This window comes from Microcaecilia unicolor, chromosome 7 (genome assembly GCF_901765095.1).
Source record: "Microcaecilia unicolor chromosome 7, aMicUni1.1, whole genome shotgun sequence".
Classification (NCBI taxonomy): domain Eukaryota; kingdom Metazoa; phylum Chordata; class Amphibia; order Gymnophiona; family Siphonopidae; genus Microcaecilia; species Microcaecilia unicolor.
In genome coordinates, this window is record NC_044037.1 from 75,219,252 (window position 1) to 75,245,833 (window position 26,582).

General features: G+C 41.8%; 1 protein-coding gene across 1 annotated transcript in view; it reads right to left on the reverse strand.

The window, feature by feature from the left end:
• XPNPEP2 (X-prolyl aminopeptidase 2) overlaps positions 1-26,582 on the reverse strand; it is a gene marked incomplete in the record, with an annotated part of 77,185 nt that overhangs the window by 23,591 nt on the left and 27,012 nt on the right. Inside the window, 7 exon segments of the mRNA XM_030209810.1 lie at positions 1,804-1,864; positions 3,022-3,093; positions 3,483-3,560; positions 6,556-6,665; positions 11,967-12,056; positions 17,600-17,795; positions 20,357-20,438. Of these exon segments, the coding sequence (XP_030065670.1) occupies positions 1,804-1,864; positions 3,022-3,093; positions 3,483-3,560; positions 6,556-6,665; positions 11,967-12,056; positions 17,600-17,795; positions 20,357-20,438 (689 nt within the window).

The following is a 26,582-nucleotide window of genomic DNA, read 5'->3' on the forward strand; positions in this document are numbered from 1 at the left end:
GGGGGGGGGGGGACTTTTCAATTTTGAGACCCAAATGAAATGCATTTCAGAACTGGATTGTACGTGATTACATGTGGGTTCATGAGGGGATATGCTGCTATAAACTGTTGTATTATTATTATTTGACTATTTTTACTGCTGTAATTGTTTATTGCTTATGTTTGATTTAATCTTGCTGTACACTGCTTTGAGTGAATTCCTTTAAAAAGGTGGTAAATAAATTCTAACAAGTAAGTAAATAAATAAATAAATAAATTGCTCTGCGTTTTTGGAAAGAAGCAATTCAAAAATTTGAATAAATGTACAGAAACCAGAAAATGCATTGGCTAAATAGCAGGAACAAGGCCACGTGGGTTATGTGGTCCTTACCTGCTGCCAAACACAAAACTCACTTCAATATTGGGTCACGTGGAGGGGCATAATCGAAAGGGGTGCCAAAATTTTCCTGAGGACGTCCTCGCAGGACGTCCCAGTGAAGGGGCAGGGACACCCGTATTATCGAAACAAGATGGGCGTCCATCTTTCGTTTCGATAATATGGTCGGGGACGCCCAAATCGCGAAATTTAGGTTGTCCTTAGAGATGGTCGTCCCCGATTTTCGGCGATAATGGAAACCGAGGACGCCCATCTCAGAATCGACCAAATCCAAACCCTTTGGTTGTGGGAGGAGCCAGCATTCGTAGTGTACTGGTCCCCCTGACATGCCAGGACACCAACCGGGCACCCTAGGGGGCACTTCAGTGGACTTCACAAATTGCTCCCAGGTGCATAGCTCTCTTACCTTGTGTGCTGAGCCCCCCAACCCCCCCCCAAACCCACTCCCCACAACTGTACACCACTACCATAGCCCTAAGGGGTGAAGGGGGCACCTACATGTGGGTATAGTGGGGTTCTGGTGGGTTTTGGAGGGCTCACATTTACCACCACAAGTGTAACAGGTAGGGGGGGATGGACCTGGGTCCGCCTGCCTGTAGTGCACTGCACCCACTAAAACTATTCCAGGGACCTGCATACTGCTGTCATGGAGCTGGGTATGACATTTGAGGCTGGCGCAGAGGCTGGCAAAATAGAGTTTTTTTTAAGGATGGGAGGGGGTTGGTGACCACTGGAGGAGTAAGGGGAGGTCATCTCTGATTCCCTCCAGTGGTCATCTGGTCAGTTTGGGCACCTTTTTGAGGCTTGGTCGTAACAAAAAATGGACCAAGTGAAGTCGCCCAAGTGCTCGTCAGGGACGCCTTTCTTTTTTCCATTATTGGTGGAGGATGCACATGTGTTAGGCACACCACAGTCCTGCCTTCGCTACGCTTCTGACACGCCCCCGTGAACTTTGGTCATCCCTGCGACGGAAAGCAGTTGAGGACACCCAAAATTGGCATTCGATTTGTGTCGAAAGATGGGTGCTCTTCTCTTTCGAAAATAAGCCTGATAGTTTTCAGATAGCTGCCTAACTGAAAATATACTTAGTTAACTTCTAGATCATTTAACCCTTAATTCCCCATGTAAGCCGCATTGAGCCTGCCATGAGTGGGAAAGCACAGGGTACAAATGTAACAAAAAAAATTTATAGATAAAGAAAAAGGAAACTACAGGATTTGTAATGTCTACATAGAGTAAAACAACCTGCTGCTTGAGGGAAGCTTAGTAGGTCTCATCCATTCTCTAATGCTGTATACTGAATATTAGGCACACAGGTACTGCTATATGTGTCTGTCTCCATCGGTCACCACAGACATAATGTAGGCACTCATGGCATCAGGGCTGAGAAATGACAACCATGAGGTGCACAGAGAACCCCCTGCGTACCTTTTCAAATGCTGTGGGTTTTCCCCAATGCAGAGTACGTGTGATATCTGTTGTTCCGTCCCTGCAACAAACACATGAATCACTAGACACTCTTCATTTTGACTCCCCCCTCCCCCAGTGACCTCCTAAACTGAGAGCAGTGCCAGAGATACTACACTACCTCCCATCTATAAAATTAGAATCCATATAATACAAGCAAGGTAAAATAATCTCTATGCTGCTTCATTCCACGTAGCAGCAGTGCAATTCTAATGACATGACTTCCCTTTCTCTCAGGGCTGGTCCAACCATTGGGTGAGATTAGGTAGTCACCTAGGTTGGCAACGTTTGGGGGTGGAAAAGATCAGCTGCAGTCAAAGCAAAACAATGCTACTAATCATTTCTATAGTGCTACTAGATGCATGTAGTGCTGTACACATTATATACAAGTACTTTCTCTGTCCCTAGGGGGCTCATAATCTAAGTTTTTTTTATACCTGTGGCAATGGAGGGTTGAGTGACTTACCTAAGGTCACAAGGAGCTGCAGTGGGAATTGAGCCCAGGTTGCTAGGATCAAAGCCTGCTGCACTAACCATTAGACTACTTCTCCTCCCTATTGGGCTGCTCATACTCACAATAGACAATCCAAAACAAGAGTGGAAGTCACCAAAGGAGGAAATGTTCAAGATGATAAAAACATCAATATAACAATGATGGAGTCTATCACATTTCATTTATTCATAATTGGTTTAACCTCCACTCTTGTTTTAGATTGTCTGTTGACTTCCTGTGTAAGATTTTTTGTTTTCCTCTTTTTTTTGTGGCAGTTTTCAAATAGCCGATTTACCCAGATTGTTCTGAAAGGGGTTGTGATGGGGAGATCATGATTGTTGAGAGGAATAGGGGACCTAAAAATTGATTGGAGGGAGAAGGGCACAAGGATGAATATTTGTCTAGGATACTAATATCCTTGCAATAGCCCTGCTCGCTATCTCTATATATAGATATGTCAGCATATGCCCAAATGTCTCTTAGGATGGCTATAAGGAATCTTCCCTTGCTTGAATTTTAGTATCAGAGCAGTGTACAGTAGACTCATCTCCAGAATTAATATTGCTGATGTACTCTAAAAAATATTGTCTTTCAACTGCACTCAAAAGTAAAATCTGAGGGTCATCAAACATGATTCACTATTTCTCCCAATACAATTGACTACATGAAAATGAGCCCATACTCACAGGTATTGTCCTCCAGAATCAATAAGGTACATTTCATCTACAGTAAGTTTCCGCTTGGTCTTATTTGAAGGACTGAAAGAGGAAAAGAAGCAAACAAATAGGAAAGCTCAAAAAACAGCTATCTTTGTCATCACCCTCTTCATACCTCATCAGCAAAGATGCAAGTGCTGAACTTCCATCTATACCCTTCATTCATGATCCCCCCAGTACACAGATCCCCTGATTGTTAACTTTTGATATTATCCCAGCAGTAGAGACACTGCTTGATGCTAATCCCTGATATCCAAGCAGCAGAGATCCTTCAGTGCTCCAAGTGCAGTGGTACCCAACAGCTGAGATGCCTTTTGGTGTTGAACTCACCAATTTCCCAACAATAAAAAACATTCCTAAATTGGCAAACCTCCGATACCCAGAAGGAGAATCACTTCTCATGCTAAGGATATTCCAGAATAGTACAATACCTGTAATGGGCAAGAGCTGCATTCAGGCCACTTGCAGAAATGGTTGCAAAACTTGGTCCTGCAGAATGTTCCTGCTTCCTGTGGAAGTTCAGAGAAAGATAGTAATATAAGGGAAAAGGGAAACTGAGCAAAACAAGGTTTGAAGAAGGTATTCTGGTGATCCAGGGGATTATGGGTAAGTACTGTGTCTAGCTCCCAACTCCCAAGGAGGTTTGATAACAGGAGATGACATGATGTCAATCATGTCATAAAGCTGAAGACAGTCTCCACCCACTTCACCCAAGGAGGTTTTAGTTCTCCCCAATGCAGCTGCTGCCATCTTGGTATACCCAAAACAATGAAATTGATAGGGTGACAAGCTGTGCCTACTGGCTTCAGCCCATATAATGGGCCAGATTGGCTCATGCCACCTCCTGTTATCAAACCACCTTGCTAGCTCCACACAAGAAACAAGTACAAAGCAAAGACAGATATTCCAATATAGGACTAGCAGCTGCATTCCTTTTTACTACACTGCTTCTCTCTATAGGGGATACAGGGGAGATTAGGCTAACCAGCAACTATGCCAGTGCTATTTTTAAATATACAGTGACCGCCTTGTCAGAGTTGCCTCCTTTGTCCTATTTATCTTAAGGTACTCGGAGTTGCAACCTCATGCACACGATGAGGGCAAAACAGAGTGAATCAGCTTGTTTTGGTTGATCTGGATGAGATGGCTACACTACTGGAAAAGAAGAAGGAGGTAATATTCAGTGACCGTGAATCCCTTTAAAGACATCTGGATTATCTCTGGATATCTTAATGTGGATATTCAAAGATATATCCATATATCTCTGCTTTGTCAAATATTGTGCCCCAGACATATACAGATATCTGAACATTTTTAGACCTGCTATACCTGCAGTCAAGATATCCAGATGAAGTTAAAAAAATAAGGTCAAATACTATTACCACTATCTGGCTAATTTGAAACCCCATCTCTGGACCACTCATAGCCCTTCCTTCCTTTTTATTGCATATGTTTTGGCCAACATCAACGCGCCCGGTTAAAACTATGCATTGGCTCCCTGTAGATTTTAAAAACAAAGGACTTATGCAATAAACTCCCAAGTACATATAAGAGCCTTTGAATAGCACCTTTCAAGTTATTAATCTACTGCAATTTCATCATCAGGTTTTATTTATTTATTTATTTTAGCAAGAAAACAAGGCACTGAATTCCTTAGAAAAGCAGAATTGGGTCATATCAACACAATGGCATAGAGTTAAATTATCAGGCTTTCAAGCCTCCATATGCATCTACTCAAAATGGACGTTGTTATCAACCCCAGGTCATCACCAGATGCTATTCTGAACTGGAGAGTGGGAGAGAGCCTTAATTCCCAATGCATGGGGCCTGCTCTCCTGCAGAATACATTGAGATGGGAGTTAGAAGAATTAAGTAAAGTGATACTTGGTATTTAAAATTTTAAACAATTTTCTTTCTGTGACAATTTCACTTAGATTTCGACTTTATTAGCTCTCGAGAACTTTACGATCAACCAGGATGGTATTACTGGAGATACCATTTTTTCACTCAATCAGGATGGAGGATTATCGTTCCTCCATTATTTATGTTGCTGGCCCAAAGTTGTGGAATGCTCTCCTGTTAGAATTAAGAATGTTGCAGAACCTGGGGCAGTTTAAAAAGGAGTTAAAGACATTTTTATTTAAACAAGCTTGTGGATCTGCACAAGAATTAAGAGTTCAACAGAATGGAGAAAGTATATTTTTAATGAGTCCATGGGGTTTTACAATATTTTAAGAGATTTGTATTGTATTGCTGGAGTCTGTTATCTTGTAAAATATTTCGTAAAGTGTATTGTTTTTTTGTAAAGTTTTATATTTTAATCATGTATGTTTTATGTTTCAATTTGTTTTATTAATTTCTATACAACAGCAAAACAGGAACAATAGTATAATCAAATAAACAACTACAGAAAACCCCATATCCACTGAGAATGAAATGATCGTGCATGTGCAAATCCTAACGTGAGTAGCTGAAAAGGGGGCATGGCCATGGGAGGAGGGGGGCATGTCAGGGATGCTGTTATAGAATTCAGGGACATAAATGGTGGTGCCTAAATGTAGGCACATTCCTCCTGGCCTATGCACTATTCTATAAAGCACGTCTTAATGTGGATGCGCTTTATAGAATAGCACTACGTCCATTATTCTGACATGCCTATATTTTAGATGCGATTTACAGAATCTAGACATATATGGGATCTACAGTGTAGTATATAATTTTTTAAAAATAGGGTCCAAACCTTGATCATGTTAAAAGTGATCCTGTGTTACCTTGAGCTGCGTTATAAGGGATCTGCAGTGCAGTGTAGCTATCGAACTGTATCTTTCTGCCATGAATGAGAAGGCTGAACATTTGTAAATCAGCTTCTGAAAAACATACTGGATATTGGTTGGTATATATACAATAGTTTGACTAAGAATAAGGAATTTTTCCCTCCAGAATCCATAAGCAGCTGCACTCTTCTCATGCTTATGTCACTCTTCTCTATATAGATGTTGTCAAGGTTAAGTTTCAAAAATGTAACGTGCTGATCGAAAAGGTACCAAAAGTGGGATTACAAATAACAGAGATAAAGGCTATAAAAGTGTGGAGGGGTATCTTTTCATTTTTGAAATTTTTGTGTACTATAGAGTCGGTAGAATGGGACTATGCAATTTTTTTTCACAACTTTGATGATTTTCAAGTTCTTCAGGCTGAAGAACATGCAGGTATCTGCAGGTACCTAAAATGGAGTATGTGATTTCTGGGGTTAATTACTCTTTTTTATTGATAAACATTTCTCATTTTTTAAAAGATATAATTAGTCCATACCTGAGGCTGAAATTTGGCAGGATTGTGCAGTTGATATCCCTCTATCTTCTGGTTTAAATAAGCCACATACTCTACTTTTGATACCTTTTCTGTCAGCAGGTCACATATAGTTCTTCAGGCCTTGGGTCCAAGACCCAGAGGGAAAATGCTATTGCTAGGAAGTGACTAAGAGTTTAGTGCACCATAACTGACCCTCGCAGGCTGTCCACATAATTTGCTGCTGACATTTCATCCACTGTCCCTTTTGGGACAGTCTTCTCTAGCCAGACCAGGAACTGGGTCATAGCCACTGCATCCCGAATCTGAGAAGGATCAAATAAGACACAACAGTCACTCAGTGAAAATGTAGGAAACCTTCATCTTCTTGATAAAGAATGTTTTTCATTTCCAAAAGTCAGTGGCCCCAAAGACAGCGGGAGATGGCTAGGCTGTCTCCCATGCTCAGCACTGAATATCCGGTTTAAATTTGGCCGGTTCCAACTTAACCGGCCAAGCCGATTTTCAGTGCTAGCCAGTCAATTTGGAGCCAGCCAAAGTTAATCCACCTATTGTGGCAGCCAAATATGGCTGCCAAACTTAGCCAGCTCTGCGGTGAAAATTGTTGGATAGCTGGTTATATCGTGCGATATAACTGGCTATCTTTAAGCCGCTATCTGGCGATATTCAGCTCCGGATAGTTGGCTATCCGGCACTGAATAACTCCAGATAGCTGGTTAAGTGCCATTTCTGTGGTCAAACTGTTGTAAATATCTGGCGGAGTAAATTTAGAAATACATGTAGCCCAAGGAGCCTAGAGAATTAGCATTTTTCCAAAGGGCTTAAAATGAGAAATATGATATCCTTAATGCAGTGGTTCCCAAACCTGGTCCTGGAGGCACCTCAGCCAGTCAGGTTTTCAGGATACCCATAATGAATATTTATGAGAGAGATTTGCACGCACCATAGGAGCCAACTTTTCAAAACGATTGGGGGTGCTTAATTTTTTTTTTTTTTTACAGGTGGTGCATTTCTCCCCCTCCCCTCACTCCCTCTCCCCATCCCCTCGCCCCCCCTCTCCTCAGAGTTCCAGGACCCCCTCCCTCTTCTCAGAGTTCCAGGCCCCCCTCTCCTCAGAGTTCCAGCCCCTCCCTCACTCCCTCCTTCCGAGTTCCAGCCCCTCCCTCCCTCCCTCCCTCCCTCCGACTTGAATTCCAGCCCGACCTCTTCTCCCACTCCCACAACAGTCCTTCGCCTGCCCCTCGCCTTCCTGCATGCTGCCCATAACTTAAAAGTCATCTTACCGGGGTCCCGGCGGCAACAGTAGTGAAAGGCGAGCACGAGCAGGCTCGGCGAGTCGGCGCTTCAGCCTGCCTTCCCTTCTCGTTGCTCTCAGCTCTGCCTCTGGTCCCGCCCTTGTGGAAACAGGAAATGAGGGCGGGACCAGAGGCAAAGCTGAGAGCAACAAGAAGGGAAGGCAGGCTGAAGCACTGACTCGCCGAGCCTGCTCGTGCTCGCCTTTCACTACTGCTGCCGCCGGGACCCCGGTAAGATGACTTTTAAGTTATGGGCAGCATGCAGGAAGGCGAGGGGCAGGTGAAGGACTGTTGTGGGAGTGGGAGAAGAGGTTGGGCAGTGGGCTGGCTCCTGCCCTGGGGAGCTTCCGGTTCCGGCGGGGAAATATTGGGGGTGCTCGAGCACCCACAGCACCCACGGAGTTGTCGCCAATGGCACGCACTGCCTCCACCTCATGCAAATCTATCTCATGAATATTCATTGTGGATATCCTGAAAACCTGATTGGCGGGTGTGCCTTCAGGACAAGGTTTTGGAACCACTGCTGTACGCTGTCTATTACAATGTTTAATTACGTATTGTGTTGACATTGTAAGTAGTATACTATTCCATATTTTGTACTGTTATCTGAATATCTTTACTGCTGTAATTGTCTATTGCTTATGTTTGATTTATTCTTACTGTACACCACCATGAGTATATTCCTTCAAAAAGGTGGTAAATAAATCCTAATAAATAAATACATGTCATTAACAAACGAAATGAGCGGAAAAAACATACACTTCTGGCTGTATTCAGTAAATGGCGCCCAAGGTTAGACGCTGTGTAGATCTTCACTAAATTACTATTCAATAAAGGGCGTTCTATTATAGAATGGTGCTTAGGGCGCATTCCCGTGCCCAAGTTTGGGTGCAAGGACTTAAGCCTACTGAAACCTTGATGGCAGTTGGGCACATAAATCCAAGTATTCTATAACGTGACTGATTTCTGGGAACGTCCCTGACCCACCCATGGCCACACCCCCTTTTGAGTTGCATGCTATGGGATTTAGGCGCAGCTGTTATAGAATAGCGACTAGGCTAGATTTATTTATTTAATTTATGATGTTTGTATCCTACATTATCCTGAACAAGCTCAGGTTCAATGTGGCTTACATTCAAGAAAAACATCAAAGATATGATAAAGTCAGATAATTAACTATAACATTTTAACATATTAGGAATAATTTGTGTTTTGTCATAAAGTTAGGCTATTTATTTATTTATGACATTTGTACCCCACATTTTCCCACCTATTTGCAGGCTCAATGTGGCTTACATAGTACCATGAGGCGTTAGTCACCTTCGATGATGAAACAAATACAAAGTGATATTATTATCAAAGAGGTTCATGTGTTACAGACACATTAGTAGAATTGTAGAGAAGAAGAGTTATGTTGAAACATATAACAGATATGGCAACATTAGTTTATTGTCTTTTGATAAGATATGCACTTAATAGAAAAGCCTTTAGTAATTTACGGAATCTCATATAATCTAAGTACCTTAATTGTTTGAGTAGAGAATTCCAAGGTTTGTTATTCTGAAATGTGAAGCCTGCGACAAGGATTGATTTGTAAGAAAGACCTTTGCAGTTTGGATAATGGAGTGTGAGGTATTCTTAAGATATTTTTACTGTATTAACTGAAGGTAACTCAATTAGTTGTTGCATGTAGGACGGTGATAAACCATATATGATTTGGTAAACAGTCATGCATACTTGATATGCACACAAATCCAAATTGATGGCAATTAACTCCACTGATCGATTGTTGATACCTTGTTAATGCAGTAATTTGCATGAGCATATTGGCCTGGATTGGCCGCTGTCGTGGACAGGATGCTGGGCTCGATGGACCCTTGGTCTTTTCCCAGTGTGGCATTACTTATGTACTTATATATGCCCTGTATGCCTAGATTTGGGCGTTTTTAGAATCCAGGGTTTTCTGTTTTTCATTCTCTGATAATAGTGTGCACTTTTTGCACAGACTAAGTTACGCATGTATCTCTCACACTTACATGCACACACTTATGCCAGCTCATGGTTGGTATAAGTGCTTATGACTAACTTAGAGGCACATATGTTTGCTGTTACAACAGTTTTCTTACAGGAAAGAGGGCACCTACATTCCTTTATAGAGAAGGCTTCTACCAGGTACACATTTATAAAATGGCTCCCTTGGTAACTTACTTTAGGTTGTATTTAATTTTGTGTTTCATATATTTTGTATCTTATTTATTGTCCTGTTTTTGTGTTTTGCCCATCTCTTAATGTTTTATTTTAAGCCACTTAGAAAATATATCTTTTTGAATAAATACAGTGGGGGAAATAAGTATTTGATCCCTTGCTGATTTTGTAAGTTTGCCCACTGACAAAGACATGAGCAGCCCATAATTGAAGGGTAGGTTATTGGTAACAGTGAGAGATAGCACATCACAAATTAAATCCGGAAAATCACATTGTGGAAAGTATATGAATTTATTTGCATTCTGCAGAGGGAAATAAGTATTTAATCCCTCTGGCAAACAAGACCTAATACTTGATGGCAAAACCCTTGTTGGCAAGCACAGCGGTCAGACGTCTTCTGTAGTTGATGATGAGGTTTGCACACATGTCAGGAGGAATTTTGGTCCACTCCTCTTTGCAGATCATCTCTAAATCATTAAGAGTTCTGGGCTGTCGCTTGGCAACTCGCATCTTCAGCTCCCTCCATAAGTTTTCAATGGGATTAAGGTCTGGTGACTGGCTAGGCCACTCCATGACCCTAATGTGCTTCTTCCTGAGCCACTCCTTTGTTGCCTTGGCTGTATGTTTTGGGTCATTGTCGTGCTGGAAGACCCAGCCACGACCCATTTTTAAGGCCCTGGCGGAGGGAAGGAGGTTGTCACTCAGAATTGTACGTACATGGCCCCATCCATTCTCCCATTGATGCGGTGAAGTAGTCCTGTGCCCTTAGCAGAGAAACACCCCCAAAACATAACATTTCCACCTCCATGCTTGACAGTGGGGACGGTGTTCTTTGGGTCATAGGCAGCATTTCTCTTCCTCCAAACACGGCGAGTTGAGTTCATGCCAAAGAGCTCAATTTTTGTCTCATCTGACCACAGCACCTTCTCCCAATCACTCTCGGCATCATCCAGGTGTTCACTGGCAAACTTCAGACGGGCCGTCACATGTGCCTTCCGGAGCAGGGGGACCTTGCGGGCACTGCAGGATTGCAATCCGTTATGTCGTAATGTGTTACCAATGGTTTTCGTGGTGACAGTGGTCCCAGCTGCCTTGAGATCATTGACAAGTTCCCCCCTTGTAGTTGTAGGCTGATTTCTAACCTTCCTCATGATCAAGGATACCCCACGAGGTGAGATTTTGCGTGGAGCCCCAGATCTTGTCGATTGACAGTCATTTTGTACTTCTTCCATTTCTTACTATGGCACCAACAGTTGTCTCCTTCTCGCCCAGCGTCTTACTGATGGTTTTGTAGCCCATTCCAGCCTTGTGCAGGTGTATGATCTTGTCCCTGACATCCTTAGACAGCTCCTTGCTCTTGGCCATTTTGTAGAGGTTAGAGTCTGACTGATTCACTGAGTCTGTGGACAGGTGTCTTTCATACAGGTGACCATTGCCGACAGCTGTCTGTCATGCAGGTAACGAGTTGATTTGGAGCATCTACCTGGTCTGTAGGGGCCAGATCTCTTACTGGTTGGTGGGGGATCAAATACTTATTTCCCTCTGCAGAATGCAAATAAATTCATATACTTTCCACAATGTGATTTTCCGGATTTAATTTGTGATGTGCTATCTCTCACTGTTACCAATAACCTACCCTTCAATTATGGGCTGCTCATGTCTTTGTCAGTGGGCAAACTTACAAAATCAGCAAGGGATCAAATACTTATTTCCCCCACTGTATATAAAACTCAGCAGAGGCAAATCAATGTAAGCATAAGAAAAGCTTCACTATAGGAGGAGGGGGCAGGGTGGTGAAACGCTGAAGAGCTAGAATGGTGGAGAGGTACAGTGTGAGGTGAGGAGGGGAGATGGGGAGCAGAGAGAAGCGGAGAGCTAGAACGGTGGGTCAATGGAACAGTAAAGATGAAGAACAGTACAGAGGCAGAATGCTAGAGAGGTGCACTGAAAGGGTAGAGGAGGGTTGAAACAGTAAAGATGTGTAATATAGCAGAAGTCAGATGGTGGAACGATGGCCAGGTGAAATAGCACAGCAGTGGAAAAGGGAATAGGTGGAGAACTGGAGAAATAGAACAGTGACTAGCGGATCCCTCTCTGTAGACTTACATGAGATTTCCTCATTAGCTGTTGCTCCTTTTGGTTTTTCACAGCTTTGGTCTTCATCACTGGAGAGTAATTATCAGTCAAAAGCTTCTCCTGTAGGTGCAGAAAGAATAATACAATAGAGTAAATAACTGTATGCATATACTCCCATTTTTATTTATTATTTGTGCAACTAAAGTTATTTATTATTTGTGCCGCTGAAGTTATAAATTTTCTAGACCTACTTGGGGGGGGGGGGGGGGGGGGTAATAGAAGGTACTAAAATTCAGATAGAATTAGTAGATGAGTAGGCTAAAGTCAATAAATGAAATTAAATGAAATAAATTACTAGTCCTGTCATTAAGAGCGAGAGATTTCACATGTTCACAAAAAACTGATAATCTCAGATGTAAGACACAAGAGACAAGTGTTTATAATCCAGTGATAAACACATAGAATGAAGGAGAGGGTGTATACAGAACCTCTTACACGCCAACTCAGGGACATTTTGACAATTAGACAAACTAGGAGAGGCGGTGACTTTATGGGATGCCAAACAGCAGCTGCAGTCAAAGCAAACCAATAGATCCTGATCTCTAGACTAACTCAAAGAACCTTCGGTGTGTACATTTGCCTGCAGAGAGGTGGGCCAGTGGCTTACCAAGGGGGGGGGGGGCGGTGGGGGCAGTCCGCCCCGGGTGCACGTCGCTGGGGGGGTGCCACGCGCCGGTCAGTGTCGTTGGTTTCCATGCTCCCTCTGCCCCGGAACAGGAAGTAACCTGTTCTGGGGCAGAGGGAGCATGGAAACCAACGACGCTGACTGGCACGCGGCACCCCCTCAGCGGCGTGCACCTGAGGGGGGGTTTCTTTTGCCGGGGTGGGGAGGTGTCCCTTCACCGGGGGGGGGGGGGCGCACTGCATGGTGGAGGGCGCTGCACCCGGGGGGGGGGGGGGGGGCAGGGCGCATCGGCGATCTGCCCCCCCCGGGTGTCAGTGCCCCTGGGAACTACACTGGGGTGGGCAATTTTCAAATACCTAGATCACTGGTTTTTAGAAATTGCCCTCACTGGGCCGGATTCAGTAAAAAGTGCCGAAAGTTAGGTGCCAGAAATATCTGTGCTAAACTTGTATTCCATAAAGGGCACTCCATGCCAAGCGCCCTTGATAGAATAGTGCTTTGAGTGAATTCCTGCACCCAACTTTGGGCATGAGATCTTATGCCTGGTGTAAATCCTGGCACCCAACTGAGGGCACTCAAGTCCAAGTACTGAATCCTATAACATTGTGCTTAATTTCTGGGAACACCCCATGCCCCTCCCATAGCCACACCCCTTTTAAGTCACAACCTATGGAATTTAGGCATAGATGTTATAGAATAATGACTAGGCCAGATTTCATTAACTTATACGTATGCAGGTCAATATTCATAAGTAATTGTGTAATCAGCATCAAGTGTTGAGCCCATATGCACTTTGCTTTTAAAATTTGCTATTAATGGATACTATTACAATATTATTTTATACTGATGCCACCTAGTGGCTCATTGTTTTATCTCACTATTTTACTCCCCCAGAGGTATAACATGGTTCCTGCCCACCTGCTGCATTTAGTGTGTCTTTATTTCTGAACTTTTTGAATCTTCACTGTTTTTCTGCTTATGACAGAGAGAGTTTCCAGAGGGCAGTGAGTTGCAGAACTGTGAGTGCACAGCGAGGCTCACAGTGATATTAACTGGCCTGTTTGCACGCACTTTCCCTCGATGTAGAAGCACACGAACATTAGGGATGGGCTGTTGTAAGGAAATGTCAATGACATATCCCATGTCACGTTTTCTGGTGGTTTTCATTATTATCAACATGCTGTTGATAGCACATACTATTTGCAAAGAGGATGCACTCTTAACACATTGCTCTAAAAATGAAAATAAAAACTATTAAACATTCCCTGGTCCTCTACTTTATCCATGCCCATCTGGAATAACCCTAAATTTAGAATTGGTAAAAAACAAGTGTCCTGGTCTCATTGGCAACGAATAGGTATATGGACTTACCAGTGGTTACAACTTAGCTCCATGTTGAAAAAAAGCAAATTGCAAATTACCAAGCTGCCTCATTCTCCAGAGATTATTAATGTAGCTAAAAGCCTTCAGTCTACCAGACATGTTGCATCACATGTTTATACTATCCTTTTAAGTAAATCTCCCATCACATGTCTGGGCCTGCGTAGGTGTTGGGAAGAGGATATTCAGCAGTCCCTTTCTGATAGCAGCTGGAGACAGGTATGGAACTCAATGTTTAAGTGCTCCAGGTCTGCGGCCATAACACAGTCCCTCTATTTTTTCATGCACAGATCACTATGAACTTCCCTCAGGTCACATTCAATTAACCCTTCCATTCCCAGCTCATGTTGGTCTTGTCATGGTCAACTGGGCACTATCAAACATCTTATTTTTGAATGTGTATGCAGCTCCTTGTGACTCTGGGCAAGTCACTTAACCCTCCATTGCCCCATGTAAGCCGCATTGAGCCTGCCATGAGTGGGAAAGCGTGGGGTACAAATGTAACAAAAAAAAACATTTTTAATGAAGTATGGCTCACTTTAACAGATATATTTAATTTCACTGGTCCTATGTTATGCAAATATGTGTTGCTTCAAGACCAGTGCTTTCAATCTATGTTAAGTCAAAATGAATGCTTGCTTGTTAATACTTTACTTGCTTTAGCCTTGAAAATTGTATTCTGCCACTGGAAGACTCTGGATCATGCCACACATCAAGGCTGGTGGAATTTAGTATTTCAGACTTATAAGTATGAATCATTCCTTGCTAAAAAGTCACGTCGCTATATCTCTTATAAGGAGAAGTGGTCTTTGTTACTAACATACTTTAGAGATGCATGTTGAGAAGTCCTTTCCCTCCTGGGTTTTTTTTTTAATTTCTTCTTTTTCTCTTTTTCTCTCCCTCACAATTTTTGGCATTTGTATGATGTTAAAATGCTTTATAATATGTTATTCTGTTCTTAAATCAATAAAAATACTAGATGACAAAAAAAATAATATTTGCAAAGAGGATGCACTCTTAACACATTGCTCTAAAAATGAAAACAAAAACTAACCAAAACAAAACAAAATGAACAATGCTACAAATGACATAGGAAATGAAACTAAACAAAAAATGTTGGGCTGCCCATCCCTAAAAAAATCCCCCCTCATTCTATAATCTCACACACAAATTTACACACTTTGGGCACATATTTCAGTACATAGATTAAAGAATAGTAGCAATTACTTGCATAAATTAATTGCTTAATTGGGCATGAATTGGCACTAACAACCAATAGTCAGCAATAATTTGGCAATAATTGACACAAATTTGCAGTTACACAAGTAACTGAACTTAGGAGCTATTCTATGTAGCTTCTATATATCACACCTAAAAAATCAGTGCCAAAACGAAATACACCTAAGCATATTCTATAAAGTCTGCCTCAATTTAGGTGCACTTTATAGAATAAGCCTAAATTTCCACGTGGTTTATAAAATACGTTGAGCGCCCATTAGTGTGACTAAATTTAGTCACAGGCAGTTATGCCAAGTAAAATATGGTGTGAATGCTGACGCCTAAATTATGCGCAGACCAGATGTATTCTATATCAATGCACATAGATTTTAGAACACCCATAACCCATCCATTCCACACCTACGGCCACGCCCTTTTCAACTTAGAATTTACATGTATCACATTATAGAATACGCTTAGACAGCTCTGTGCATAAATTCTAATTAATGTCAATTAGATTCAATAATTGCTTAAATGGCAAATTATTGGTTCTGATTGGCTTGTTAACTAATTAAGTTGCACACAAAAAATCCAGAATATGACTGGATTTGCACGCACAACCTAAGTCGTGCTATATAAAATCCGGGAGTTAGCACCTATATGCTATAGAAAATAATTGCAAGAGGGGCGTTCATGTGGGAGGAGCATGGGCAGGGCAGGGCAGGGCAGGGCATGCCAAGTACTTACATGCTAAGTTTTTAGAATACTGTCAGTTATACATGTAACTGCTGCATTTAGGTGTGAGCATTTACACCTACCATAGAGCTAGCATGTGTGCTCACATCTAATGCTATGTGCATACATGCCAACTTAACGCTTGTATTTTATAACTGCAATTAATTCTATAATTGCCATTTTAGAATTTGCGCTTAGTGCACACATGTTAGGCACCTAACTTTAGGCAACCTGTAGAGAATTATCCCCATTATAGCATCATGATAACTGCTAACAATATTCCACTCCTGGGGAGAATGAAGGTTACTGGTGACTTAAGTGGCAATTGGGAAATTTTAGAGCAGAGTTTGAAGACTACTCTCTAGCAACAGCCTTGCAGAAGAGCAGAGGAAGGATACTAAAGTTATCCTGGAAGCATGTTTCAAACCCACCAAAAATGTAATATATGAAAGAGCCATGTTTGGTAGCTGCAACCAAGGGAAGGATGAATCCACTGGCAATTGTCACACATTTGAGAGAAGTAGCAGCAACAGGACCGAAACTGTGCCTTGAATGCAAGTGTAGACAAGTGTACTTGCTCGAGAACAGATGTAAATGTTTGCATGCAAAGTTTTCAAGGATTTACATTGGTTAAAGTATTTTATAGTCAACGTGTCACATACAAATCTATCTACACTGGTGGATTCAGCTACCTGGTTTCTAATTTGTGGAAGTCAATTCCCAAGGTCATAAGACACATCAACAATTATCTCCATTTTAGACAAGAACTAAAAACATACCTTTTCAAAAATGTTTATGGGTTAATCTCATATGCACAAATGTTCTACAATATATGTAATTGAATACTAATACTGTAATCCCATAATAATCGTAAGCCTTATTGAACCAAAACTTGTTTTTGGATAATTGTGGGATATAAGAATAAATAAATAAGAACTTCACCTGCGCCTCTGGCTATGCCTTATTGGCAAAGTATGTACCTTCTTGATAAGACACTTAGATTTATGCCAGTTGGTATTTTACAAAAGGCCTTTTACATGTGTATTTGGCCACATACATGTGAAAAAGGACTTTATAAAATTACCCCCAAAAGGTCAACATCAAGCACAACACAAGTAGAATAGGGTTGATATTCAAAAGGGTTTAACCGGACAGGAGAGGCTCCTGCTGGTTAAATCCGGCTGAGCAAGCCAGCCACTGATATTCAGCGGCACTTAACTGGTTAGTGCCATTGAATATCACTGCTAGTAGGCCAACCCCTAATTGGCTAAGTTAGGGGTGGGCTGGGTGCAGAGTTAGGGAGGAGTGACAACTTAGCCAGGTAGCGGCAATAAACAGCTAAGTAACAGCATAAAGTTAGGACACCAAGCAGCTGACCTGATTTTATGCTCCGAGTTAACCAGGCACTAGTCTGAATATTAGCCGGTGCCCATTTAACTTCCGGGTCAGTGGACATACCCGAATATGCAATGCCAGGAGCCACACATGCCCTGGAATTGAATATCTGGGGTTAGCCCAGCCTGCGGTTGGAAGCGGCTTGTAAGTCGCTTACCACCTCGGGCTAAATATTGACCCCAGTGTGTTCCATCAACTCTGCAGCTAGTTTACATGCAGTGTGATGATTTGACCAGGCTTGTTTTTTTACCTTTGGGATCACTTCATAGAGCCCATATGTGGTGTATTCCATGCCAATCCAAATTTTGACGTTGCCTTCAGTGTACTTTCTCACATTCTCTTGGACTTGGTTGTAGTCTATAAGCTGAACACATAGAGGTCCCGTGCAGTTTGTGTTCAGATATTTTTGAACTTCTGGTGTGATTCTGGTCACATTTACAAACAACCTTAGAAGAAATGAGACACTTTAGCTGCTCTCCAATGCTTTTAGTAATTAGTGAGTGCAGTGCACACTTCTCTGAATGCTACTCTGCCTAAACATTGATATCTGTAACAACCAATGAGCTTCTAATTGTTCCATTTATTACATTATGTTGGCAATGCTTTAGGCCAGATTCAGCCATCACACCAGGAAAGGCACAACAGTTACCCTGTATGGGAATGTGTGTTCCTACATCTAGCAACATACATGCTGTATGCTTTTAAAGCACAGTTAGTGATGGCTTCACCCATGCCCTTCTGTAGTGGATCAAATGAACCAAGAGACAATACGGGGGTAATTTTATAAAGTAGGCTTAGGCAGATCATAAATAAAATAAGTAAATAATCAGATCAGGATCAAGGCTGGAGTGAGATTGGATGGCAACTCCAGTAGTTGGAAAGTAGGACCAGTGCCAGGCAGACTGCTATGGTCTGTGCCCCTTTGGCAGGGAGAGATAGAGATTTAGTATACCAGTGTTTACTCATAATGAAGTGGAACCTGTGCAGAGTGTCAGATTCAACTCTGGCCGCCTTGTTGGCAATAGCAGATCTCAATTTTTGGGTGAGCCTGGGGGTGAACTGGGTGGACATGACTTGTGCATTTCCTCTCTGCCCTCTACTCCCTGCCACCACAGCAGTAAAAATGAATACCTTGGCTGGTGAGGATCCCCAGGCCTCACCAGCTGAAGAATCCTTTCTGGAGTCCTCCCCAAGCAGTCTCATTCTCGTGGTAGTCAGTGCATTAACAGTTACCGACAGCGGCACTGCCACCCCCCCCCCCCCCGTGCATGCTCAGTTCATCCAGCATACCCCATGAATTCATGCGCAGGGGTGCAAGTTGAACTCAGCATGTGTAGGTGGAGGAGTGCCGGCATCAGCAGCTGGAAATGTGATGCTGACTGCTCCAGGGATGAGACTGCCTGGGGGCCAACTCCAGAGAGGCCTGTTCAGCTGGTGGAGCCCAGGGATCCCAGCCAGCTACACTAATGATGTGTGCTGCCACTGGCTGGGCCCCTGCCTACCCTGGCCTCTCGTGATTACATTACTGCTTGTTGGGCAGACTGGATGGACTGTATGGGTCTTTATCTCCTGGCATTTATGACTGACTTTTTTTTACTAAATAAAAATAACATTTGTTTATCAGTTACACGTATAAATGTTAAGAACAGTGCTATTATATGTCTGATGTTATGTGTTTGTGTCTGTACACACTCCAGTTACACTACTATTCTACAAAAGGAAAATAGGCATCTACTTTCTTTATAGAATAGGCATCATATAGACACTCTGTTATAGAATTATCCCAGACTAGCTTCAACAATGGTGATGATCTGATAGTTTAGGGGGAAATTTTCATGACTCAGCAGGCAGGTGCAAATTGTGCAGGTATTTACTCCCACAGAAGTTGCACCAAGTCTCAGAAGGAAAGACTTTCTTTTAGAAAACTGCCAAGGAAAAAGTGCCGGCAGAGATTTGCACCTGCTTCTTCCAGAGGGCTTTCTCCAGAGAAAATAATGCACTTGGGCACCAGAGCACCTTTTTGGTTTAGGAGGAGGCAAAGAAACCAACTTCTGTCCATGCCCTCCTAAGTTCTCCAGTTGCTGATTCCATGTGGGACAAAATGTTGGTTGGGCCATGGCCCCAGTGGCTCATCCCATTTCACTGCTTATGAACTAACCTTTAGAGTTATTATCTCCCTAACCTAACTATGCCCCATGCCCATCTTCTTTTTCCCACAGGTACATATGTTGTTGATCGCCAGGGAAAGGGTGGGCAATTTTCAAACCACAGCTTTGCTCTGTTAATATTTTCAATGCATTATAGCAATGGTTCCCAAACCTGTCCCAAGGAACACCTAACCGGATGGGTATTCAAGATATCTACAACGAATGTACAAAAGAAATGATATATCTTTGTATATTTGCACAAACCTAGGTTGATGTCGGCAAATACATCTCATGCATTTTTGTTGCTAATATCCTGAAAGCTCAAAACAGTAGGGAGTCCCTGAGAATAGGTTTCGGAACCATTCTTACAGCTTATTTCACTGTATAGGACTGTCAGTATGCTGTTATTTTAAAAAGACTAGTCCCACCAGGATGCATTCATCAAATCACTTTTTTACAGTGTATCTCCAGAAGACTGAGTGAAGTCCATGCGATACTGTATCAGTCAACATTCCGTGCACAGGAGTCACTGCCCATATTCATACTGAGGAATGGTCCAGCAATATCTCAGTTTCAATGTGTGGGGCAAATATGTCCCTTGGGAGTCCGGAAGAACTTGCCTGCCTCATGTGATTGAAACCAGAATATTGCTGTACCATCTTTGATGATAGGAATGCTGGCAGTGGACTCACTAACTTCTCCTTGGCCACACTGTGAATGAATTTCTACCTTCTGTCTGCATTTCTGAGAATTCATAATACTGCCCTTGTTCTGACTGGATTTGTATGCGCAACTCAAGTCGCACTATATAGAATCTGGAGGTTAGTGGACAACGTTTTGTAAACTGAGATATACTATACCTGATGAAGTCATGGCTCAGCAATGTATAGGAATAAAACAAGGGGTTATATGGGATGTCCTTTCCTCGCAGATTAAAGAGCCCTGTGGGAAGCATTGGCAGACAGTTACCAAGAGAACTACTCCATCTACAACTCTCTGTTATTCCATCTTACTGGCTCTTCTTATAATAATTTTGTGTTAACCATCTCTTTATAGAATGTTCCAGTAGTTTTCATTCCATTCCTTGGGGCACACCCAACCAGTTGAGTTTTCAGGATATCCATGAATATACAGTACATTACCACTAACAGGCTAAAAACTCCTGAATTGTCAGCAAATTTTCATAACCTATGTTTTACAAAATATTGATGACTCTAAATATTTATCACACTTTAACCAATACCAAATACTTAGTACAAATCTTTATTATATCAAAATAACTACTCAGTAACATACTTATACACACAAACCCACCTAAATACAAACATCTTAAAATCATACTTATCTCTGGATATACTTTGTTGAGCTCCTACTATCCCTATCGAAATTCAATGCTGATAAATATTGTTGTGAAAATATCCTCCTTTATTAGATATTGTCCTCGTTTATTAAATGACTAGCTGTTAATCCCGTTAAAACGGGCGAGATTTCCAGCTACCTTCCTTGCCGCCGCTCCCTCCCCCCTCCGTGCCGGAGGTGAGAGGCGCTGTCAGGTCAGTGCAGGGGGTCCGATACGGAGGTGGACGGCAGCGGCGGGGATGGGGGGGAGGGTGGAGGTTGGAGGTTGGTGCGCGCGATGTTCATTTCCAGGCTCCAGCGGCAATGTCTGACAGTCCGACTCCATTTCCTTCTCTGTTCCGCCCTCTGATGTCATCATGTCTTGACGCGAGGGCGGGACAGAGAGGGAAGTCTGTACTGCGCATTTGCAGGTAAGTCTGTCACTTGCCATTTATATGTTTGATGGAAGGATCCAATGTAAATCATTAATTCCAAACCATTCTTTGCTGATTCAAAGATCTTGTATTAGATGATATTCCACAATATCAAGTTACGGTGCAAAATCCCTTTCCAAAAACCTTGAAGTTATAAGTCATTCAGTTCTTAGAGTCCTTCCCAATTGTTATTGATAGTTTGGGGTCCACAGTGTTGAGATCGAGAATACACAAGACTGAGAGTACGTGATGGATAGACATTGAGTTGTGAACGGAGTGGCTCAGGACGTGACTCTGGATTCTTTGTGTGGACCTCAAACTATCAATAACAATTGGGAAGGACTTTGAGAACCGAATGACTTAAAACTTCAAGGTTTTTGGAAAGGGATTTTGTACCGCAACTTGATGTTGTACAATATCATCTAATATAAGATCTTTGAATCGACAAAGAACGGTTTGGAACTAATGATTTATTTATTGTATTTATTCACACTTGTATCCCACAATTATCCAAAAATGAGTTTGGTTCAATGTGGTTTATATTTAACAGTTGTTAGAGATTACATTGATTCAATTAAATTTATAAGGTTATATGATGCTTTGTTTTACAGTGGTTGGCAAGATAACTATGGATCCTTCCATCATGTAATAAAGGAGGACAATATCTAATAAAGGAGAATATTTTCAAGACAATATTTGTCAGCATTGGATTTTGATAGAGATAGTAGGAGTTCAACACTGTATATCCAGAGATAAGCATGATTTTAATATGTTTGTATTTGGGTGGGTTTGTTTGTATAAGTATGTTATTGAGTGATTATTTTGATATAATAAAGATTTGTATTAAGTATTTGGCATTGGTTAAAGTGTGATAAATATTTAGAGTCATCAATATTTTGTGAAACATAGGTAGGATAAGTATGATTTTAATATGTTTGTACTTGGGTGGGTTTCTGTGTATAAGTATATTATTGAGTGGTTATTTTGATATAATAAAGATTTGTATTAAGTATTTGGCATCGGTAAAAAGTGTGATAAATATTTTGAGTCATCAATATTTTATAAAACATAGATAACGAATATATATGAGGTAAATTTGCATGCATTGCCTTCATTGTATGCAAATCTATCTCAACCATATTTATTCAGCAAAATCTGATAACCTGACTGGCTGGGTGTGCCCCAAGGACTGGATTCAGAATCATTAGTCTATTCTAATAACATTAAAATAGGAATGAGTTTAGATTGTAGGACTATATCCAATTATAAATCAACAGTATTACTATACAGTGCATTCTCGCTATTCGTGCAGATATAGTTAAAATAAATTGCACAAACTGTGAAACCGCGAATGGTGATGCATTGTTCCTATGGAAAATACAGGGTTAGGTTCCTGCCAATCTCTGAGTTTGTGAAAACGCAAAAACTGAAGTGTTGCTCCTGTGAGAAATACAGGGTTAGGTTCCAGCTTGCATTTTTGTCAGGCAATTAAAAACCAAAAAACTACATATTGAACCAAATATGTATACTGAATACAAATAATTAATTTGCAGTAGTATTAAAACAGTTACAGTACTAAAAGAAACATGGAAAGAAAATAATGCAGGACAATAAAACAGAATTATATATCAACAACTGCAGGAGAAGGCGAGGTTTGCATTTCCTGTACAGTAACATTAAAGCAGTAACAGTACTAATGAAACACGCACAAAAAACAGTGCAGGAAAGTAAAACAGCATTATACATCAACAACAGCACGAAAGGGAGAGGTTTGGACCTCCTGCACGGTAGGAGACAATGAAGACATCAACACTGGCAGATCAACCTCAGGAGATATTTGTGCCACCTGCAAAGTAGGAGATGATGAAGCCAGGGAAGCTGGCAGATCAACCTCTGGAGCTTGGCTTTCGTGATTCGCGGACTGGAAGAACTGTGTTAGCCTTGTCTGCTTAAACCATAACATAAGAGAGGACACAAATATAGTCTCAATATTCCAGGAAAATGATATCCAATTCATATTTAAAAAATCCATGGAACCAAATTTTCAAAGGTCCAGGAAAATGATATCTAATTCATATAAAAATATCAAAGGAATCAAAAGTTTTTTCTTTTCAACAGTGGCACAAATTTAAATCAGTGTGCAATGATTACACCTTTATGAGCACACTATTAATATTTTAAGAGGTTCTGTAGAAACATTACCTTTGAAATGAAAACATTAGTGCTTGAGGGCATACAAAGGACTTCTACGTCTCAGTGACCATTTTGAAGGGCTTTGTGACAATGTACTGGGGCATTATCCAAACTCAGCAAAACGTTGAAGGTGAGGTTTTTGTGATAGAGATAGCATTCAACTTCTGGGGTAGAGGAGTGTGGTAGCCGTGTTAGTCCACTCTTAAGGTTATCAATAGAAATCAAACAAATAAAACATGGAAAAGAAAATAAGATGATACCTTTTTTATTGGACATAACTTAATATATTTCTTGATTAGCTTTCGAAGGTCGCCCTTCTTCCTCAGATCGGAAATAAGCAAATGTGCTAGCTGACAGTGTATATAAGTGAAAACATTCAAGCATTACTATGACAGTCTGACAGGGTGGGAGGATGGGGGTGGGTAGGAGGTATGCATGGGGACATCAAAGCATATCATTGATATTCTAACAGGATGGGTGTGGATAGGTGAGGGGTGGGGTGATCAACAGAGAAATACAGCTTTATGGTTTATAATGGGCTAGGAACCCCAGATCCTTGTTAAGTCCTTTCTGTTGGGTGTTAAAATATTCAATCATTCTGACTTCAAAGGTCTTACGTTCTTGTATGGTTTTAAAAGGAACAGAAGGGCACACTTCCCTGTAATTTATCCAGTTGCAAACTATGCCAAAATATTTCACAGGACCCCAAAGTCATCCACAAAGGAAAGATATTCAACATAAAGGAATCTTTCACTTGCTCATCTTCCAATGTGGTATACAGTGGGGGAAATAAGTATTTGATCCCTTGCTGATTTTGTAAGTTTGCCCACTGACAAAGACATGAGCAGCCCATAATTGAAGGGTAGGTTATTGGTAACAGTGAGAGATAGCACATCACAAATTAAATCCGGAAAATCACATTGTGGAAAGTATATGAATTTATTTGCATTCTGCAGAGGGAAATAAGTATTTGATCCCCCACCAACCAGTAAGAGATCTGGCCCCTACAGACCAGGTAGATGCTCCAAATCAACTCGTTACCTGCATGACAGACAGCTGTCGGCAATGGTCACCTGTATGAAAGACACCTGTCCACAGACTCAGTGAATCAGTCAGACTCTAACCTCTACAAAATGGCCAAGAGCAAGGAGCTGTCTAAGGATGTCAGGGGACAAGATCATACACCTGCACAAGGCTGGAATGGGCTACAAAACCATCAGTAAGACGCTGGGCGAGAAGGAGACAACTGTTGGTGCCATAGTAAGAAAATGGAAGAAGTACAAAATGACTGTCAATCGACAAAGATCTGGGGCTCCACGCAAAATCTCACCTCGTGGGGTATCCTTGATCATGAGGAAGGTTAGAAATCAGCCTACAACTACAAGGGGGGAACTTGTCAATGATCTCAAGGCAGCTGGGACCACTGTCACCACGAAAACCATTGGTAACACATTACGACATAACGGATTGCAATCCTGCAGTGCCCGCAAGGTCCCCCTGCTCCGGAAGGCACATGTGACGGCCCGTCTGAAGTTTGCCAGTGAACACCTGGATGATGCCGAGAGTGATTGGGAGAAGGTGCTGTGGTCAGATGAGACAAAAATTGAGCTCTTTGGCATGAACTCAACTCGCCGTGTTTGGAGGAAGAGAAATGCTGCCTATGACCCAAAGAACACCGTCCCCACTGTCAAGCATGGAGGTGGAAATGTTATGTTTTGGGGTGTTTCTCTGCTAAGGGCACAGGACTACTTCACCGCATCAATGGGAGAATGGATGGGGCCATGTACCGTACAATTCTGAGTGACAACCTCCTTCCCTCCGCCAGGGCCTTAAAAATGGGTCGTGGCTGGGTCTTCCAGCACGACAATGACCAAAACATACAGCCAAGGCAACAAAGGAGTGGCTCAGGAAGAAGCACATTAGGGTCATGGAGTGGCCTAGCCAGTCACCAGACCTTAATCCCATTGAAAACTTATGGAGGGAGCTGAAGATGCGAGTTGCCAAGCGACAGCCCAGAACTCTTAATGATTTAGAGATGATCTGCAAAGAGGAGTGGACCAAAATTCCTCCTGACATGTGTGCAAACCTCATCATCAACTACAGAAGACGTCTGACCGCTGTGCTTGCCAACAAGGGTTTTGCCACCAAGTATTAGGTCTTGTTTGCCAGAGGGATTAAATACTTATTTCCCTCTGCAGAATGCAAATAAATTCATATACTTTCCACAATGTGATTTTCCGGATTTAATTTGTGATGTGCTATCTCTCACTGTTACCAATAACCTACCCTTCAATTATGGGCTGCTCATGTCTTTGTCAGTGGGCAAACTTACAAAATCAGCAAGGGATCAAATACTTTTTTCCCCCACTGTATATCATTCAGTGTAAAAAATGTAACGAAGGATGCTTTATTGGAGAAACAGGCCAGATGCTTAAGACAAGATTCAATTTACATAGACATCACATGAACAATACTGGTGCCAGTAGGGTTCCCACACCTGTTGGTCAACATTTTACAGGACCAGGACACTGTACCAGTGACTTCACAGTGAGAATTCTGAAAGGTAACTTTAAAACCATACAAGAAAGTAAGACCTTTGAAGTCAGAATGATTGAATATTTTAACACCCAACAGAAAGGACTTAACAAGGATCTGGGGTTCCTAGCCCATTATAAACCATAAAGCTGTATGTCTCTGTTGATCACCCCATCCCTCACCTATCCACACCCATCCTGTTAGAATATCAATGATATGCTTTGATGTCCCCATGCATACCTCCTACCCACCCCCATCCTTCCACCCTGTCAGACTGTCATATTAATGCTTGAATGTTTTCACTTATATACACTGTCAGCTAGCACATTTGCTTATTTCCGATCTGAGGAAGAAGGGCGACCTTTGAAAGCTAATCAAGAAATGTATTAAGTTATGTCCAATAAAAAAGGTATCATCTTATTTTCTTTTCCATGTTTTATTTTGTTTGATTTCTATTGATAAACTTCTGGGGTGAAACATTAGTTGAACCGGAATATTTCAGACATCACCCAAGCTTTGCGGTTCCATCTCCAATGGACTGGCATGCAGTTCACGTTCTTTAAGTGCATGAGGATTTTGTACTCTG